At 40.8% G+C, this 21,092-nt stretch overlaps 1 protein-coding gene across 1 annotated transcript; it reads right to left on the reverse strand.

Annotated features, from left to right (window-relative positions):
- LOC109710687 lies at positions 8,358–9,349 on the reverse strand. Its single transcript, XM_020233422.1, has 4 exons — positions 9,329–9,349; positions 8,813–8,854; positions 8,701–8,713; positions 8,358–8,479 (listed from the first exon to the last, which is right to left on the reverse strand). Exons 1-4 carry the CDS (start codon positions 9,347–9,349, stop codon positions 8,358–8,360), a joined length of 198 nt encoding a protein of 65 aa, XP_020089011.1.

Raw genomic sequence — 21,092 nt, forward strand, 5'->3', positions numbered from 1 at the left:
GTTCATCGACGACATTTTGGTTTATTTTCGAAGTGATGCGGATCCCGAGAAACATTTGAGGCTAGTACTTCAAGTGCTTCGGGAAAGGAAGCTTTATGCCAAGTTGAAAAAGTGTGAGTTTTGGCTTAGAGAGGTGGCGTTTTTAGGCCATTTGATTTCAGGATCAGGTATAGCTGTGGATCCTAGGAAGATTGAAGCCATCAAGGATTGGCCGAGACCGACGAGTGTTACCGAGATTCGGAGTTTTCTTGGCTTGGCCGGCTACTACCGACGGTTTGTCGAGGGATTCGTAAAGTTATCTACTCCCCTCACAAAGCTCACACATAAAGGCACCAAGTTTGTTTGGAATGATGCGTGTGAAAGGAGCTTTCAAGAGTTGAAGCAGAAATTGACAACCGCCTCGATCCTAACCTTGCCAACTGCTGGAGCAAGGTATGTGATTTATAGTGATGCTTCTTTTAATGGATTTGCTGTGTCTTGATGCAGGACGGGAAAGTGATCGCGTATGCATCTCACAAGTTGAAGGATTATGAAAGAAACTACCCTACTCATGATTTGGAGTTTGCGGCCGTGGTCTTTGCATTGAAGCTATGGCGTCATTACTTGTACGGCGAGCGATGCGAAATATATACGGATCACAAGAGTTTAAAGTATCTATTCACTCAGAAGGAGTTGAACTTGAGGCAGCGCAGATGGTTGGAGCTACTCAAGGATTATGACTTGACTATCCTTTACCACCCGGGCAAGGCTAACGTGGTGGGGCAAGCGCTAAGTAGGAAATCGACGGAAAACTTAGCGATGCTTGTTGTTACTTAACCATCGTTGATCGAGCATATGAAGCGGTTGGAGTTGGAGGTGGTGGCACCTGATATACCCTTGAGACTGATGACCTTGGTGGTGCAACCTACACTTTTGGAAAGGATTAAAGAAAAGCAATCTCACGATGTGGAGTTGTAACGTATAAGAGCTAAGATGATTGATGGTTGCACCGGTGAGTTTACTGTGGACGGTGGTGGATTGATGCGATTCTGCGGACGGCTATGTGTGCTGACGGAATTGGGTATTAAAGAAGACATTCTTCAAGAAGCATATTGTGCACCGTATGCTATACATCTGAGAGGCACCAAGATGTACAAGGACTTGAAGTTGCTTTATTGGTGGCCCGAGATGAAAAAGGATGTTGGCGAGTTCGTTGCTAGATGTCTAACTTGCCAACAGGTGAAAGCTGAGCACTGAGTTCCCGCGGGGAAGTTACAGAGCTTACCGATTCTGGTGTGGAAATGGGAGAAGATCACCATGGACTTTGTGATGGGTTTGCCCTGCTCGCAAGCCGAGCATGATGCTATTTGGGTGATCGTGGATAGGTTGACGAAATCGGCACATTTCATAGCTATCCACACTACTTGGACTGGTGAGAGACTCGCACAGGTTTACTTGGACGAGATTATGCGATTGCACGAGGTACCTACTTCTATAGTATAGGATCGAGACCCTCGTTTTGTATCTCATTTCTGGAGGAGCCTACAGGATGCTTTGGGCACGCGCTTGATTTTAGTACATCTTTCCACCCTCAGAGTGACGGGCAGTCAGAGCGTACTATACAGACTCTTGAGGATATGCTTCGAGCCTGTGTGATTGACTTCCAGGGAGGATGGTCACAGCATCTACAGATGGTAGAGTTTGCTTATAACAACAGTTATCAAGCAAGCATCAAGATGGCACCTTTCGAGGCACTCTATGGACGGAAGTGTAGATCGCCACTTCATTGGAGTGAAGTTGGCGAGAGATTGGCTTTAGGCCCAGATGTGCTCCAGGAAGCAGAAGATAAGGTTCGCGTTGCTCGGGAGCGACTGTTGACAGCCCAAAGTAAGCAGAGGAGTTATGCTGATAGGCGTCGACGAGACTTGGAGTTTCAGATTGGTGATCATGTCTTCTTAAAAGTCTCGCCGACCAGATGGATTAGAAGATTTGGGATCCGGGGTAAGTTGAGCCCTCGATACATTGGACCGTATGAGGTTTTGGAGCGTGTAGGCCCAGTAGCGTATCGACTTGCTCAACCACCGAACCTATCGGGTGTACACAATGTATTTCATGTATCGGTCCTTCGGAAGTACATCCATGATCCAGCTCATGTGCTTGAAGCGACGCCATTGGAGCTGAAGGAGGATTTTAGCTTTGAAGAACAACTCTTGAGGATTTTGGCTCGTGAGGTGAAGAGATTGCGGAACCGTAAGATTCCCTATGTGAAGGTGCTTTGGAGCAACCATGATAAGCGCGAGGCCACTTGGGAGTTGGAGAGCGCACTATGGGAGCGCTATCCCCATCTCTTTCAGATGGAGGCTTGAGGTACTTTACTTTTCGAATTTCGCGGACGAAACTTCTTTTTAGGAGGGGTGAATGTAACATACTGGACCTTTGCAAATTGCGAGGTTCGAGTGCTTGAGCTGTGCTTTGAGCTTTTTCAAATTTTTTGGTGGGTTGTTGACAGTATTCCGACCTATGGCTCGTACCCCGAGAATTGAGGTTTGAAGCTTGGCACCAAAACCCAAAAGAATGGATTTTTGGTCAACTCTCGGGTAGCTTTCAGCAGGGCTGTGTACCGGTACAGGTTGATGGCTGTACCGGTACAACCATCAACACTGGCAGCCTGCACGCCAACCCGAGGCTCGGGTTTGGCTGTTTCGCAGGTGTTGTACCGATACACGGGCCCTTGTACCGGTACACAATGCAATGTGGGCTGGTTTTCGGGGAGGGGGTTATTTGCAATTGTTGCAAACCCTATATAGCTCACCCCAGCCCCTTGGAGAGCTCTTTCGAGCCCTAGACCAGTGGAGACAAGGTGAGATCTCCTTTCTTTGGTTTCTTTCCCATTTTTGATGGATTTGAGCTAGTTTTGATCCTCCTCTTCCTCTCTTTCTTGCTCCTTGTTGGATGTTCACCATGTGGAAGCTTTAGTTGGAGCTGCGTAGCGGAGGAACTCCAAACCTTAGAGGACTTAGGCTTGGTTTGGGGCTTGTGAGGTTAGTTACGCCTTGATTCTCCTTGGATCATAGTTTTGTTGTTTTACCTTATGAAACCCTAGATTTGGAAACCTAGGGTTTATTTGGGGCTTTTTAATTAGAAGCTTTTAGAGCTAATCTAATTGGATTAGAACCTTGCTTTAGGTTGCTTTGGAAGGGATTTAGCTTCCTTTTGAGCTTTGGAAAGGGATTTCTCCACTATAGGTGAGATTTTGGCCCTTTTGTCTTGTTGGTTAATGATTGAGCTAGTACTTGTTCGTTTACTTCTTGTAGCTCACTTTTTGATGCTTCTAGGGTGCTAGGAGATTAGTGGACATCTTCGTTAGAGCAAACGAAGGGTTGCGCGAAGTTCGGTGGGTTTGACCTAGCCTACAATATGAGAAATTCTCATATTTGGTGATTTATGTTTCGTAAAATGAAAATTCATGCATCTTTATGCTAGATGTATTTATTGTGAATTTTAGAATGCTTAAAATGCTTACGTTATATATAATGCATTTTTGGACCCCTATATAGTAGAGAGTGGCATGTGAGACTTAGACATGTATTTAGCATTCTAGATGTGACTCAAGATCATGTTCTATATAGTGAGAATGAGAAGTGTAATGTGCTTTTAGACATAACTCTCATGTTGGACATAGGGTCATGCAAAATGCCATAAAGAGGCTCAGGACTTGTGTTATTAGCAAACTATTGAGCCCATGTCATAAAGGGGCATTGAGCTCGTCATGTGCTTGGGACGAGTGAAACCTAGTGTCATAAAGCGGCACTAGTGTTGGAACAAGATTTGGACTTAGTAAAGCTAAGGTCAATTACATAGAATTTATTGGACGGTTGAACCTTCACATTGAGACATAATGACTGTGTTCTTGCGACGATGACTATACTTGTTTGCCATTTGTGCTCATTCGCACATGCTTGTGAGGGTCGCTCCCTACAAGTCGGCACTCCGGAGTTAGCCTACGCGACTTATGCTCGCTCGTGCGGTATCGAGAAACCTACGGGGTCGGGAGAGATAGACTCATTCCTAGAGTGGGAATGCTGGGGTTACCACCGACACTTAGGTGGCACAAGCTAAATTATATTTATATAGATCCTAGAACATGAATAAACAATGACATTGAATCGGAAAATGACAATCACTACTAGATAGGCTTAGTAGGTTGATTACGTTGACATGCTTATAGCATAGTGTTGGGACATCGGTATATACCTCATAATGCTCACCATAGAGATAGTGCCTCTATAGCTTTAGCACGAAAATAACCGCCACTAATTCGAGATCATGTATCGGGTAGTTCTTCTCACAGCTCTTCAATTGGCGCGAAGCATATGCAATGACTCGCCCATTTTGCATAAGAACACACCCGAGACCACTATAGGAAGCATCACTATACACCACGTAACTCTCTCCCGGCGTTGGCAAAGCAAGTACCGGGGTAGACGTCAACTTCTCTTTTAGCTCTTGGAAGCTTTGGTCGCAACCGTCGCTCCATACAAATCTTACTCCTTTGTGCGTAAGGCGTGTGAGAGGAGTAGTCAGCTTCGCAAACCCCTCCACAAAACGTCGATAATAACCCGCCAATCCGAGGAAACTGCGGACTTCCGCCACACTCGTCGGGCGAGGCCAAGCTCGAATCGCCTCAATCTTCCTCGGGTCTACCGAGACTCCGCTCCCGGATATCACATGGCCTAAGAAGGTTACCTCCGAAAGCCAAATCTCGCACTTCTTCAGTTTAGCATAAAGCTTCTCGTTCCGGAGCATTTGCAACACGGTTCTTAGATGTTCCTGGTGTTCTTCTTCACTCCGCGAATAGACTAGCACGTCGTCAATAAACACTATGACGCACTTGTCCAATAGCGGTCGAAAGACCCGATTCATTAGGTCCATAAATGCTGCCGGGGCGTTCGTAAGCCCAAACGGCATCACCGTAAACTCATAGTAGCCGTACCGCGTACGATACGCCGTTTTGTGCACATCCTTCAGCCGGATCTTCAACTGGTGATATCCCGACTGAAGGTCTATCTTCGTGTAATATACCAGATTTTGGTATAAAAATAAAAGTAAATAAAAATAGTGTGAGATACTATTTTTATTTGGTTTTTGAGAAACAAAGTATAAGTCTATAATGACTTGTGCTGAAATCGGAATGAAAACAGAAGATTTATAATTTTCTGTTGAAAACGAGACAGATAAATTAGCAAAAAATACAGAGTCTCAGAAAATTATGAAAATTGGAGGATAAGTCAGAAATATTTTTATGAGGCTAGATTTAAAGTTTCATATTTTTCTGACACCCGAAAGTTGAGAAATAAAATCCGAAATCTATCTGATAAAGATTACAGTTCGGTTTACAGTTTTCGGTGAGCCAAACGGCGGTCGAAACTGAACTTAAAAATATATTTTGTCGGGTACGCGGGTTTTTATAAAAGAAAACGAATATATGTCTAAATTTGAGCTCAAACGGATACTCTGAGAGCTCCGGCGAAATATATCAGATTTTAATGTGGTGTTTGGTTTTGCCCTTTGGGAGTGAATAAGTGTTTTGTGCGAAGCTCATAGGAGAGGAGTGGAGTTGTATAATTGTCGTTCTGGTTATGGTATATTATAGGACTTGGGTTCTTTCCTCTCATTATGTCACACTCACAAGCAACGAGAAAAATCTCTTCTACATAAAGAGAGGATTGGAGAAGAAAAGAAAGAACAATTGAAGCAAGCTTTGGAGATGTGTGGGTATGGTAGAGTAGCTTTGAAGTTGTACAGCTCTCTCTAATGGTGGAAGCAGCTTTCCACATAGTGGATTTAGTTGATGTGAATGGTGGTCTAAGTGAGAATCTTGGTAATTTAAGCTAGGATGTGTTTATCCTTAATACTTTAGTGTTCAATAGCCCTCTAATGTGTGATTAGCATGTTAAATCGCATTATAATTCGGTTAATGGAGCACGTGTAGAGCGTAGGTTTATAATGATGGATCTCTAAGAGCTTTAATTATATGCCTCTAAGAATGGATTTAGAGGGCAATCCTTAGATGCCTAATATGGATGGCTATTGCATGAATTAAGGATCATATGACGATTCTTGCCAATATGTGTATCTTAGGGCTCAGAAAATGGGGATTTTGTAATAGATAGGGTGTGATCTCGTTGCCTCCGTTACAGACCTAATTGTAGGTAACACGAACGCATTGTGAGTCGGTTCGCGAATCTGACGATGCCGTTACGAAGTTATAAAGAAACGGAGTGTAGGGCTTCGGGATCCGGTGGAGACTGGAGGGCGAAGGCGGCGTCGAAAATCGTGGAGATGGATTTGACGCACGTGTAGCATGTGCGAAGAGATACTGCACTTGAAACGTTCGAACGGACGCTCTTGCTAGTTCGCTGTGAGAACGGCGCCCAACGCGGTGACGGGCCGGGTGCCGCGGAGCGTTGTTGTGATGAGTGGACGACAAGCGAATACGGAACGCATATTGAGGTGTTGTTTGCTCACGAGACATTTAGGTCGCTTTCTGTGCAGGTAATGTATGTTTACTATTGATGCGATCGGATAATGAGTATGTGTAGGTTTTTTAGAATGCATGATAAGTATGCTATTAGAATGCATGATAAAGTATGTTGATTTAAGATATGCATGATAAAGATAGATGGCCCAAATGAACTGCATGAGTTGATGTTAATGTTACATGTGCATATTATAGAATTGTAAACAGATGCTCAAAATGAAAGTATGAGATGAAAGACACAATGTGACGTAAAGAAAAATGATAATGGCTAAAGATAATGTAAAACAATGTGATGATAATAAAGAACACTAGAAATTAGTGTGAGGCAAAAGAATCAATGTGACGTAAAGAAAAATGATAATGGCTAAAGATAATGTAAAACAATGTGATGATAATAAAGAACACTAGAAATTAGTGTGAGGCAAAAGAATCAATGTGACGTAAAGAAAAATGATAATGGCTAAAGATAATGTAAAACAATGTGATGATAATAATGTAATGTTGCATGATGTGACACTACAAGAAAATTGACAATTAGTGGCATATATAAATGTTGCTATATGTCCAAGAAATGCATCTGAATCTTTTAGCAACATTTAAAGTTTAGTGTTGCTTATGCCCATGTTGCTGAATCATTTAGCAACATATACAAAAATTGTTGCTAATGTTGAGTAATTAGCAACACTTAATAAATGTTGCTATAGATAAATTTCATATGACATTTTCAAAATAATTATATATGTATTGTAATTAATTCATGCATTAATAAATTCTCCTAATTTTTTTTTGAATTTTTTTATTATAATTGATAATTATAGTATTTAAATTAATTTAATTAANGTATTGTAATTAATTCATGCATTAATAAATTCTCCTAATTTTTTTTTGAATTTTTTTATTATAATTGATAATTATAGTATTTAAATTAATTTAATACAAAAGGTATCTAATAAAATGATAGTAGTATAAATACTATCATAACAAAATGAAAGCTTAAATTGCTTCACGAACATTTCTTCAATTTGAACTTCTCATGTTTCATTCAGCTTTACTTGTGCTTAACCTGTAAAAAAGAGTACACAGAAATTAAATTTGATCTGCAAAGTTATAAAATATAGTAAGAAATTTTTTTTAAAAAAAATAGTATTATGTGCATACAAAGGTATATGGCCAAGCCACCGTTACGCCTACGGCATCTCCAATGAGGAATTTCTTCATAAAATTTTTTAAGAAAAAAATGTATCAGCAAACAGCAGCTTAACAGGCATTATATAGCCCCAAAACCCTACTCACTTAAACCTCCTGAGTGTAACCCCATAATCTACTCAAGAAAATTAGAGAAGAGCCAGAGGGTAAAGAACTAGGAAGCTACAAAAACAAATCCAAAAAACTACTAGCAAAATTTTGTTCCTATTCAATTTCAAATTAAAGTATTGATTTCAAGCAATACATGTTTCACAAAGAAATTTGTGTTGAATAAGAAATTACAATTTTGTTTTCATGCAAAAATAAACAGTCAAGCCTCAACTACAAAAACTCCAATAAATGACAACACTTAATAGCATTTATATTAAGTAAATATTGTTCCCACAAGAAGCTAATAACATTGCCATATAGAATTTACATTGTTCAAAAGGATAACACACACTAGAAAGTAGCAATACTTGGTTTGCAAAACGGATTAAATAGCATAAGTTCTCAGAGGCACGATCAATAGAAGAACATAATAATAATAATATTAATGATGATGATGATGATGATGATAATAATAATAATAATAATAATTTTAGTGCAAATATTACCGATAATATGGGTTTCTGGTAGGTTCCATAATGGTTCACAGAACCCAGCCAAGCATGAAGTTATTCTCCCCTCCGGCGGTTCTCGGAATGGTTGCTTCAGGAGGAACAAATTGGTGATACCTGTATGTGAAAACAATTTTGCTAAATTGGTTTGCTTCTGTATGTTTCAGAATAGAGAACTATGCATCTGTAAATAATTTGAGTAGATTTCAAATCAAGTATTACAGCTCTTAGAGCAATATGGGTGATACAGTTATCCTATTTGCAGAGTGGGTTCGCATTCCATGCCGCTCGACTGGGCGTGCTGCATATTGAATGCATTTCCACTCACAATAACATCAGAAGCCTATGATCCTTGAATGGCTCTAAAAGCGCCACCTTCGGCCTCAAGCTAAAAGAATAGGATTCTGGCAAGTTAAATTTGGAACAAAAGTAAAGGAAAAACAAAAAAAAATCAAAACTCAAACGATTTGTATCTCTGCAGAAAAACCTTGTTTCTAAGCTGTTTATTTATTTCTCCCAGTTCACGTTCCTGCAAGTGTAATAGAAACAGCATTTAGCACCAGGATCTTTTACTAGAAGGTCATATTTAATAGAAAACAAGAAATTCCTGTGGAACATAATGATATAAATTACACATATTTCATTTCGAAGGTCATGCAAAGAGAGAAATTTTGTGACTCAATGGACACATGTCATTTTCTCTTTTCCTACAACCACAAAGGCTTGCAACACATGTTATTACATCACATGACCTTGTCTCTACTTTGATATATTAGAACATAAAGAAACAAATGTTAAAAAAAAAATCATCAAAGAAAAGCAATTATTCTTAAACATTTTGCATAGATTTCACATTTCTATTATGATTTGCTATCATGTAATTACGTTATTATACGACAATATTTAATAGAAGGTTCCTAGACACTTCGACGAATCGTAACGCCACATAAAAGTTCACACAGCAAAATCTGTTCATTGAACTTACAATGGGCAATCTATGTACCTTCAACAGTGTATCAAACATTCAGGTAAAGAATGTTTCAAAGTTCACCCAAAGTTGAAGACCTTAAAATCTAAGCCATAAGACTCGCAGAAATCAAAACTCTGAATTAATTTCGCACTTTTTTCTCATACTCTCTCCAAGAACAACAAAGAAGATTCAAAAAACAAACAATCCGTCAGGTAACTTGGGAAAATAGAACCAATAGATTTGGATACCTCGAGCTTGGAGAGTTGTGCTACGGCGGCGGATTGGGCGACGAGGAAGAGGCAGCGGCGCCAATTCGTTGGCCCAGGCCTTAGAGAGGGAGAGGGGAGCGGGGCCGAGGCTCTATCATTGAAAAAGAGTTTGAGCTTAACACATGATCCAAACAAACCTTACCAACTACATTTCTGCAGAAGCATAAGATCTAAAGGAGATCACTTCTTTTCCACATAAATCACACACAGCACATGATTATGCCCACTCAAATCACTAGAAACGAAAAGAAATATTGCTAGCAACTAACAGATTAGCCCAACAGAGAGCAAGAGGCAACACACAATGCACGAGAGATTAAGAGATAAAAACCTCGTCAACAACCGACTTCTTTACCTCCCCTTACCCTAAACCTCACTACGGCTAGGGTTTGGATCGACGACGAAGAGCACCAACCCCGTCGTTGGCGTGTGAGGGCGGAGGGAGGCCGTCGAAGCGCCGCCGCGCTCGTGGAGGAGGAGGCCGAGGGCGACACCGTCGGCGGCAGATCTTCTCGAAGCACTCGAGGCCGAGAAGATCGGGATCGAAGCTCGGAGAAGACGCTATTAAATTGCATTTTCTCCGAGCTCGGAGGTCGGGGCCGAGAAGATCGAGATCAGAGGTGAAGGAGAGGAGGAGAGCTCGAGCTCGCAAAGAGGGGAAGGAGAGGGAGAGAATGGGTCGCTCGCGAGCCCTAGATCTCGAGCGAATAAGGTCGCGATGGAGACAGGGGGGGTTGGGTTCGGGTGGGTTGGTACAGGATTCAAGTAATTTAATTTGTTGTAATTTGAGTTTGGGTTAATCTCTAATATCTTTTCCTATTAATGACTTAAACTACTAAATATAGTATTAATTTGTGGTTTTGATTGATTGATCAAACTAACAACTTACATTTATAATTAAAATTAAAAAAATTCTATTTTCAATTTAAATTTAGAATTAAAATTAATAATACAAATTTAAATATGTAATTTACTATAATATTTATATTTAAGTTAAAATGCATTACTAAAGTTAGTTTCAAAATCAAATTTAAATTTGAACTTTATATTTAAATTGTAAATCGAAATTTGAATTCAAATCTTAAACAGTTATTAAATTTATAATTTTAATTCATATATAAATTTATAATTTGATTTTAAATTATAATAATATTAATTTAATTGCATATTAATTCTTATTGCGACATATAATAATATATGCTGGTAATTATAGCCTTTAGCAACATTTATTATATAATGTTGCTGAATTTATATATTCAGCAACACTTTCATTTGTGTGTTACTAAAATAAAATAAATAGTAACATATACTTAAGTGTTGCTAAAAAAATGTTGCTAAATATCAATATTGTTTGTAGTTCAGCCATTAACTAGATAGTTATTCCATCACCCTTTTCCCTAATATCATTACTACTATTAGGGTCATTCAGTGAGGCACCGGTGGTACGCAACCTTGCTCTATCCTCTTCTTCTCTCCCACAGCTTGATCTCTATATATATTATTACCAAGAACTTTCCTCCCCTAATACTAGATACGTTCTGTGAATCTCTCTGATGGAATCAATGGTAATTCTGACACGAAATACTATGAGAGCTTATCATTGCTTAGTGCTTTCGTCCGCCTCTGATAACTTCCCGATCACCACTCCACTATCGTCGCTCACCCTCCCCTAACGTTAGCTTCAAAGGGCAAATTGATGTATTGGAATTCCATGTGTAAATGCTTGTCTGTGGGTTCCATTTTTATATCATTGCCACCAAGAGTACGTCCATTCTGAGTCAAACACCGACTCTATTGTGATTTATCTCTACTTTATCGAGACCTCTGCCCGGAGCCCATTCATGGGAGAATATCGCGAAATCATGTTCTCTATTACCACCACGGCAGAAGTCTTTGGTGGTATCCTCCAAAGTGTTGTAGCAAGGGTGTCTCGGCAATATGTTTGTGCAGATTTTGGCCCAAATTTGGTTGAATTTGTTGCGAGCCACCGGTTAGGACATTCGCTCTCTTTCTTTCTCAAGTATTTCGGTGTAAGGCCACGTATGTCCTTCAGAAGCAATGTATGACACTGACTTTAAGCAAATTTGCAAATTCATTAGTGTTAGAATAGTATTTGGAGCTATTCCTGGTATTCTTGAGTGTCGTTGACTGTGTTCCGACCAATTACTCGCGTCTTGAGGAGTGAGAGTTGGAACTCAGCACCAAAACCTTCAAACTGCAGGTTTAGTGGTCTTTTTGGGATTGTAGCAACTCTATAAATAATCCTACACCCCCATTAGGGTTCCCTGTGCTAGGAACCAGTGGAGAGAAGAGGTAAGCTTTCTCCTCCTCTTCTCTTTGTGTTTTTCCTCTCTTTTGCTTGGGATTTTGAGGATTGATCTCACATTTTGCTTCTCTTCGCATGTGTGTGGATCTTGGAACCTTGGAGAAGCTTTGGATTGAGGATTGGAGCTTGTTTGAGGATAGATCTTCAACCCTAGCACCTTTCTAACTAAGTTTGGAGCTTAAAGAGAGGTTAGTAGTTTTGATCTCTCCTTTGGATCATGCTTTGTTGGATTTTTGAGATGGAAACCTAGTTTTCGAAAAACTAGGGTTTTATTTGGGGGTTTTTAGCCTTTGGGGTTGAATTGATAAGTGTAGAACTCTCTTTTAGGTTGGATTTGAAGCTTTGTAACTTCGATTGGGACTTTGATTAAGTTCTTCTTGGATAAAGGTATTTTTCTACCTATTTAGGCTTGATTTTTAGGTATTTTTATATGATATTTGTTCGAAGCTTGTAACCCTCTCAGAAATTCTTTTAGGGTGCTAGAAGCTTGGTGGACAATTTCGTTCGAAGGAACGAAAGGGTTCGAGGAGTATCCGGTGAGTTTGACCTCACCAAAATAGGTGAACTCGCTTTATGTCTTCTCTATGGTTATTAGATTTAGATAGATGTGTATTCTCGCTTAATAGGACATGATAGAATAGAGTACATAAAACATATGTGTTGCATGTAGAAATTTATACTCTATATAGTAGAGATGCATAATGTGGACTTGTATTCTACATGACATATGTTTGCTTTACTTACTATGCAATGATGGAAAGCATGTCAGAGATAAACAAGGGACCTATCTTGTGAACCCTACTTGGATTGTGGAATAAATGTGATTTAGCAATTAGTTGCATGATAATACTAAACTTGTTGTAGACAAGGTAAATATGACATTGTGACATAGAGCATGTTAAGGGCAACATGAATCAAAGCTTGGTGCTTCTAACCTAGTTGAACAACTAGTACATGACATTGTAACATTGCATTTGATCTAGTGCTCGATAGTTGTATTCCATGTTTTAGACCTAAGGAATGAGATTCTAATGCCTTGGGGCGAGTGATAAGGAGGATAATTGTATATAACTATTATTGAATTGAATCACTTCCATGATAATTGGTTTACTCCATGTAGTGGAGGCATTGGTAGAAAACATATGCATGACATGCATTATGAATCTTGTGAATATCTTGTAATACCTTTTGCATTTGACATAAGAAAGTGACCCCTTTAGTTATAGTGGGATAGGGTGTTGTCAACCCTTAATTGAGACTTGAACAAGTAGTAAACTATCCTAGATAGGATAATGGCAAGTTATACGTGCTCACAAATTAGTGACTTATGCTTAACATAGTAAACATGAACGTCATGTAGTGACACTTGAGTTAGTAAATGACTAAACCTTGGCAATGTGATACTATATTGGACCTTTAGGTCATTGGTATTTATTCCATATTTTAGACATGATGACTGAGGATTGGATACTATTGATCATGCTTGCAGGCCATTGTACTCATTCGCACAAGCTTGTGAGGGTCGCTCCCCACAAGCGGGCACTTCGAAGTTAGCCTATGCGACACAAGCTCGCCTATGCGGGATTGAGCGTCGAAGTGGGATACCGTGGGTGAGACTCATTCTTAGGATGGGAATGTTGACTGCCATGGGGTCATTAGGCACAGCGCAAGCCGAACTATACACGTGTAGATCCATGACGAGATTGAACTTTGACACCTAAAGCATAATGTGGACACCATTACTAGTTAGTGTATATTAGTTGGACTTGTGGACATGCATGATAGTACATGTTACTTGGACTTTATATTAGTCATTCATAGCATCGACAAATCTAGTGGTAGTATATCTACAGCTATGTTGATTAGTATGGATGCATGGATAGAATAGCATCAAAACATAATTTACTCTTTGTAGCATTATGGAAATGATGAACATACATGTAAACTGGCATTGACATATAGTTGATTATGTGAGATTAGAGTATCATGTATGTCACGCCCTGGGGCCCAGCGGAAGCCCGCCCGGCGCGTGTACAGACCCGCCATATGCCTACAACATATAAGGCGTCTACAACAATACGATAAATAAAAGAAGAGATAATAACAACTAGCATGATATCAGAGCATAAGTACTTCTAATCTTTAAAGACAAGTAAATAATAAAAGAGCTAAACAACGAACATAAACCATAAAGTAGAGTATACAACACAAGATCCAGAAAAATACAACTAAGTACAAAAGTGGTGGTCTCTATACATCGGGTACAAAACGCCACCCTTTCCAAAGAACCTTCACATACGGGATATCGCGATTCCGAAGTTTCTTCACCTCGCGAGCCAAAATCTTCACAGTTTGCTCTTCTAAGCTCAAGTCTTCCCTCAGCTCCACTGGCAAGGCATCCAAAATATGAGCCGGATCGAAGATATACTTCCGGAGTACCGAAACATGAAATACATCGCGCACTCCCGATAGGCTCGGTGGTAAGGCAAGTCGATACGTTACCAGGCCTACACGCTCCAAAATCTCATAAAGTCCAATAAACTAGGGGCTCAACTTACCCCGAGTGTCAAATCTTCTAATTTCTTTTTGTCGGCGAGACCTTCAAAAAGACATGATCTCCAACTTGGAATTCTAAATCTCGTCGCCGCTTATAAGTATAGCTCTTTTGCCTGCTTTGAGCTGTCAACAATCGCTCTCGAGCAAGGCGAACTTTATTCTCAGCTTCCTAGAGCACATCGGGGCCTAAAACCAATCTCTTGCCAACTTCACTCCAATGAAGAGGTGATCTACACTTTCGTCCATAAAGTGCTTCGAAAGGTGCCATCTTGTTACTTGCTTGATACCTATTGTTATAAGTAAACTCTGCCATAGGTAAGTGCTGTGACCATCCTCCCTGAAAGTCTTTCACACAGGCTCGAAGCATATCTTCCAGAGTCTGAATAGTATGCTCAGATTGTCCATTACTCTAAGGGTGGAAAGCAGTGCTGAAATCCAGTCGAGTGCCTAAAGCATCCTGCAGACTCCTCCAAAAGTGAGATACAAATCGGGGATCTCGATCAGATACTATTGAAGTAGGCACTCCATGAAGTCGCACAATCTCATCAAGGTACACTTGTGCGAGTCTCTCACTTATCCAAGTCGTGTGAATAGGTATAAAATGAATCGATTTCGTCAACCTATCCACGATCACCCAAATAGCATCATGTCCGGCCTTTGAGCGAGGCAAGCCCATAACAAAGTCGATGGTGATCTTCTCCCACTTCCAAACGGGAATAGGTAAACTCTGAAGTTTTCCCGCGGGTAATCGATGCTCAGCTTTTACCTGTTGACAAGTTAAACACCGAACTACAAACTCGCCAATATCCTTTTTAACTCCGGGCCACCAATAAAGTAACTTCAAATCCTTGTACATCTTTGTACCTCCCAGATGTAGAGCATAGGGTGCACGGTGAGGTTCTAAAAGAATATCCTCNGAGACTCTGTTCGTGTGCAGGGGAAACCCTGTCCGTTCGGCGGTCTGTTGGCGTGCCCGAATCCGACCAAAGAGGCGGGCTCGGGGCGTGACACTTCAAGTATACCCGCGACCCTTGCAACTGATCAAACAGGTCAACTATTCTCGGCAACGGGTATTTGTTCTTGATTGTCACTTTATTCAACTCGTGATAATCAACGCAGAGTCACAGTATACTGTTCTTCTTCTTTACAAATAGCACCGGAGCTCCCCACGGTGACACGCTCGGCCTCACAAAGCCTTTGTCGAGCAAATCTTGCAACTGAGCCTTTAACTCTTTAAGCTCCGCCGGTGCCATTCTATACGGAGCCTTCGAGATTGGCGCCGCTCCGGGAATCAAGTCAATAACGAACTCGATCTCCCGATCCGGTGGCAATCCCGGTAACTCCGCCTGTCACGCCCCGCCCCGAAACCCCTACCAATTTGGCTCGGTTCGGACGCGGCGAGCGGATGCCGAACGGACAGCACCTCCCCTGTCCGCCCAAGGCTCAACAACAGGAATGTGCACAAGAATTTATCCATAAATTCAAATTCTAAACATACACATTCAACGGGGCACAAACAGTGCCAACAACTAAGAGCAAGTAATCCACTAGATATACGAGTGAAATAAAAAGAGTACCTTACTAACTATTACAATAGTTTTGCATTCTTTTACATTTACATCTTTTCTCAAAATGAATACATTTGATCATCCAAAATACATAGCTCTCAAACCTCACCTACATGAATCTCTTAAATACATAGGTGTGCTAATGCAAAAGGAAAGCTACTATACTACCACGGTCTCACTGCTCGGGCGCGATGCCCTTGCCGCGGTCCTCTCTCGACAGCCCTGTACCTACCACTGGAAATAGAGTGGGGTGAGAACTATCTTCCATAGTTCCCAGTGGGCTCGGCCGCCGACTCCGCCGGTCTCCCCACTAGGTCCAAGTGGGCACAAGTAACAACAAGTAGACAGATAGATAGATATATGAAAACTGTAAATGACATAATAGAAAATCTATGCTACTATACCCATAATCATGTGTAATGAATGCATGCATCATATAGTAAAGATATACTATCATGCTAACGAGATCGATCTATATTCGATAAATAATGTTCAATGACAACATTAACTTTACATTTACCCAATCTATGGTGAAACCCTTGGGTTCGCCCTCAACTGACCTTTCCATCCCAATTGGGTAGGGGAGCTCCATGTGCCCCCAAACCCGGGACTATCTCCGGACCTCCATGTGATCCCTATTGCCCGACACTCCAGAGTACTCGACGACTATCCTCTCTATGTGAGGATATGGATGGCTATACCACCCCAAATAACAGACTGTGAGCTAGATCTATCCTCTCCAAGTGAGGATACCCTACGAACTAGGGTCAACATCTCAATCAAACTAGTCTATGTCCTCTCCATGTGAGGATACCCTACAAACTAGGGCCAACATCTCTCGGAACTCATTTATTCCGATAGTCCTGCAAAACACTTTAGCTTTACTAAATTCATTATTCACAAGGCATTTTCTAAGGGATTCCACCTATCCCTAAGTCCATAGACTTCTAGTGTCAAATACACTACATTAATGCCACTCAATATGTTCTTTAAATACTTAGATGTCATTTTCTATGCCACCAAACACCCATCGTGTCCATCTCTTTTTTTTAGCACTATAGGATCCACGTTTCGACCCAATCCTTATCTATCCATTTTCACCAAGTATTCCATGTACACTAGGTTAACATTAGAAGCATAAGAAAAAGGCATTACAATGCAACATACAAGAGATGAGATTATGCTCTTCTAAGACATAGAAAAGAGCCCGGTTGCTTCGGGATGACACCCCCCACCTTTTCTCGTTGTAGAGGTTCTAGAAATGCCTCTCGTCGAACATTACGACGAAGTCTTGACCTCCTTGGTCCAAAACAATGCTCAATCGGCCTTATCTTTCCGATAGTTTTAAATCCACTCGATGAATCGTAATTCCGACGTCGCCTCCGCGTTTAGACACCTAGCAATTAGGTTTACAATGCCTCAAATGAGATCAATCTCACACTTTACCAAAAACCCATTTTTGGGTGCCCTAGGGTTCCATTTTGTTGTTTGCACTTTAGAACCCTAGCTCTAGCTCTAATCCACCAACAAGGGTGCTAGAGGTCCATTTGACTCCAATTCCAAAGCCCAAAACCCAAAAACCCTAAGTTCTATAAGCTAGGGTTTAGTAGCTTACCTCTTGAGCTACACCAATGAGAAGAGGAGAGGGAGGGAAAGATGTCCAAGATCTTCCTCTTGATCTCCTTGATCTTCTTTTTCTTCTCCTTTCTTCTCTTCCTTCCTTTCCTTCTCTTTTCTTCTTCTCTTTCTTTTCTTTCTAGAGAGAGAGAGAGCTAGAGAGTGTGAGAAAGAGGGAGAGGAATGAGAGGCTAAGGGAGAGAGAGGGCCCATATGCCTCTCGAGATGTTCTACTTTACTTTTACCTTAGTGGTATAGTTTCCTTGATTTTACTTGTTGATAGATTCTAGTAGTATACTCGCTCTGATATTTCTAGATACTTTTATCCCTTACTCCTTTATCGCTATTGTTGTAGACGCCTTATATGTGCAGGTATATGGCGGGTCTGGGCATGCTACCGGGAAGGCCTCTGCCGATCTCGGGGCGCGACACCGAAGTACACCGCTTGAGGAGGAGCTACCACCCTCAAGCTGGAACTAATGTGTGAGTACGATCCATTCCTCAATTTGAGGAAGTATAGCCAAACCTGTCTCAATCACAATATCTTAATGCCAATGATAGGTTACTACCATATCATGTATACCACTATATCTGATACCACAATGGTCCTGATACCACAATGGTTAAACCTTGTTTAGCCGTTCTCTTTTCCGATACCAATCAAGTCACTATAGTCAATGTCACCTTTGTTTACTATTGTCATAGTCTGTTCTCGCATTCACATACACATAGGGTTCTTTCATACATGGTTCACATGGTTCTTTATCAATTCACATATTCTTTAAGCATCTAAATGCATTTCAACCAAGAACACATATCACACTACCCTATATGCATGAATGCTAACGCCAATATGCTCAAAGAAGGTAACATAGACATAGAGAGAAATCCGGTGTTTCCGGACAGCGCCCCCCACCTTTAGTGATACTAGGATGTGAGCTGCGGCAATCACGTGTTCAATTTTCGTGATTTTTAGACACCTACGCCGCGAGCTGCGGCAATCTGTACCAATTTGGCATGTTTCTTCAATATCTTCGCGTACGCTCATTGTATCGCCGAATCGAGCGCACCAACGCGTTCGTTGACCTACCAATTAGGTTAAAATGAGATCAAACCCAAGTTTAGGCCTCATAAATACAAAACCCCAACTTTCACCCCCTATAGGATATCATCTTTTCAAATCAAGTCCCTAGACTTGAAGAATCTTGGGGAAAACCATCTTAAGAGCTCCTAGATGCTCATACTAGAAGCAACACCAAAACCCTAACTCAAAATCATGGAAACTCACCTTAGAGTCCCAAGTTTTCCTTCAAAAGCTCTTCACAAGCTAGCCACCACCTTGGGAAGCTTCTTCTCCAAGCTTTTCTACTCCAAAGGTCCTCCTTGGTCCAAGCTCTAGAGAGAAGGAGATGGAGATGAGAGGTTTTTAGAGAGAGAGAGGGAGATATTCTTTTGTTTGGGTTGAGAGAAATGAGGCTAACCCTAACCCACATTCACTTAAACCATCCCTCATGCCATAATAGCACTTAAGCCCCTCTACTTTCCATAATCCATGGCTGCCCGCACTAGGCAGATTTCGCGTACGGGGTCCGGACCCTGAAGCTAAGGTCCAGACCCCGAGAGCAATACCACTCCCAGTCAGCCCGCGCAGGGCATTTCGCCCATACAGGGTCCGGACCCTGCAGCTAGGGTCCGGACCCCGAGAGCATGATTTCTGGTACTTAGCCAAATTTTCACAGGTTTGCTCTCATGGGTCCATATACTCTATACAATGGCCCTAATGATCTTAGAACCCATTGCGGACCGTTCCGACTTGTCCGACTCCACGTTCTGTTCGTTTCGACGGAACTCGGCATGTCTTACAGGGATTGATATATTACACCCATTGACTTAGAGCCAAGCAGGGTTGGTGATTCCATTCTCAGGCACCCAACAATACATGGCGATTTCACAACTTATGAACTAGAGGCAAAACAGAGGTAGCAATTCTGTTCCCCGGCACCCAATGATACGTGGCGATTCCGCAACTTATGGACTTATGATCAAATGGTGTAGCGATTCTGTTACCTAATAATGCCTACATGAACGTAGTGATTCTGCAAATGATTGACTCATAATTGAGTCAGGTGACATGTGAACAGGATAATGAGATAGTAAGGAAAAATAAAAAAATAACTTACATATATGATTTCATTATCGTATTTACTTGAGGCATAAGCATGGTTATTATTATTAATTACATATAATAGAATTTATATGCTTACATAGTTGTATGTATATACTGACATGCTTATTTTGCTTCCTTTGGATCTGGTGTGTAACACCCCAATAATCTTACATTGGTTGAGAAAATAATTCTGATTAGAATATATGAGGCCTACATGCTAATATTAATAATTGGACTTAAACATTTTGGGCCGGTGGTTTGGGCCCAACAAGTTATTGTTGCTAGCGGGTCGGGTCGTTACAATTGGTATCAGAGCCAAATACCAGCCGGAAGTGTTGATAGTTAAATGCTATGCGGGGCAAAGTGCTACACCAACAGATTTGATGGGAGCCACCTCTTGAACTCGTTGGAGCCATTTTTAAAATCTCATATCACTTGGTAATTTTGATCTGCATCTGTGATCTGATTTGGACCCGATGAGGACATCAAGGTCTAAATAGGGGGACTCATAACGCCCCAGTAGTTCCACATCGGGTGGAAAAATGATACTGATTAGAATATATGAGGCCTACACGTTAGTAATAATAACTAGGCTTAAGCATTTTGGACGGCGGTTTGGGCCAATGAGTTATTGTTGCTAGTGGGTCGAGCTATTTCCTTGGATAACTGTATCCACTGGGAACTATTTTTTAATTCTCACACTCATATTTTACAGATCCACACGTGAGCATCGCGACAGCACGAGGAAATGACATAGCTCGATAGTTTAACGTCCTGTCATTGTGACAAAGATTTATGTACCCTAGAACAACGTAGCTTAAGGTATAGAAAAGATAAGAGAGAAATTATAGTAACAATTTGATTGTATTTAAAAAGCAATAAATGTAAATGTAATTTGAATAAATTGTAATAACAATTTGATTGTATTTGAAAAGCAAAAATTGTAAATGTAATTTGAACGAGATAAATGCTTGTAATAGAGTAGTTATTTTATATTTATAATACTTTTCTTATACAATCTGGTTACGAATTCTGTTCCTATTTAGAATGTTTTGAATTATATTGATTGTGACGTCTTGGGCGGACAGAAAAAATTCTACTCGTTCAACGGGTCTAGCGCCTGTGCCCGCGTGGGGCTTCTTCTACCTATTTGGGGAAGGAACAGTAGGGCGTGACATCCAAAAAGCTCTGCAACTGCAAAGTTCAAGAGTTTTCCTGGCTAATCTCATTACTGAGTATCGATATTCTACTATTTAGTATCGATGGATACATGCATAAATCTACAGCTTTCCAT

The sequence above is a fragment of the Ananas comosus genome, linkage group 5, assembly GCF_001540865.1.
Source record: "Ananas comosus cultivar F153 linkage group 5, ASM154086v1, whole genome shotgun sequence".
NCBI classification, from domain to species: domain Eukaryota; kingdom Viridiplantae; phylum Streptophyta; class Magnoliopsida; order Poales; family Bromeliaceae; genus Ananas; species Ananas comosus.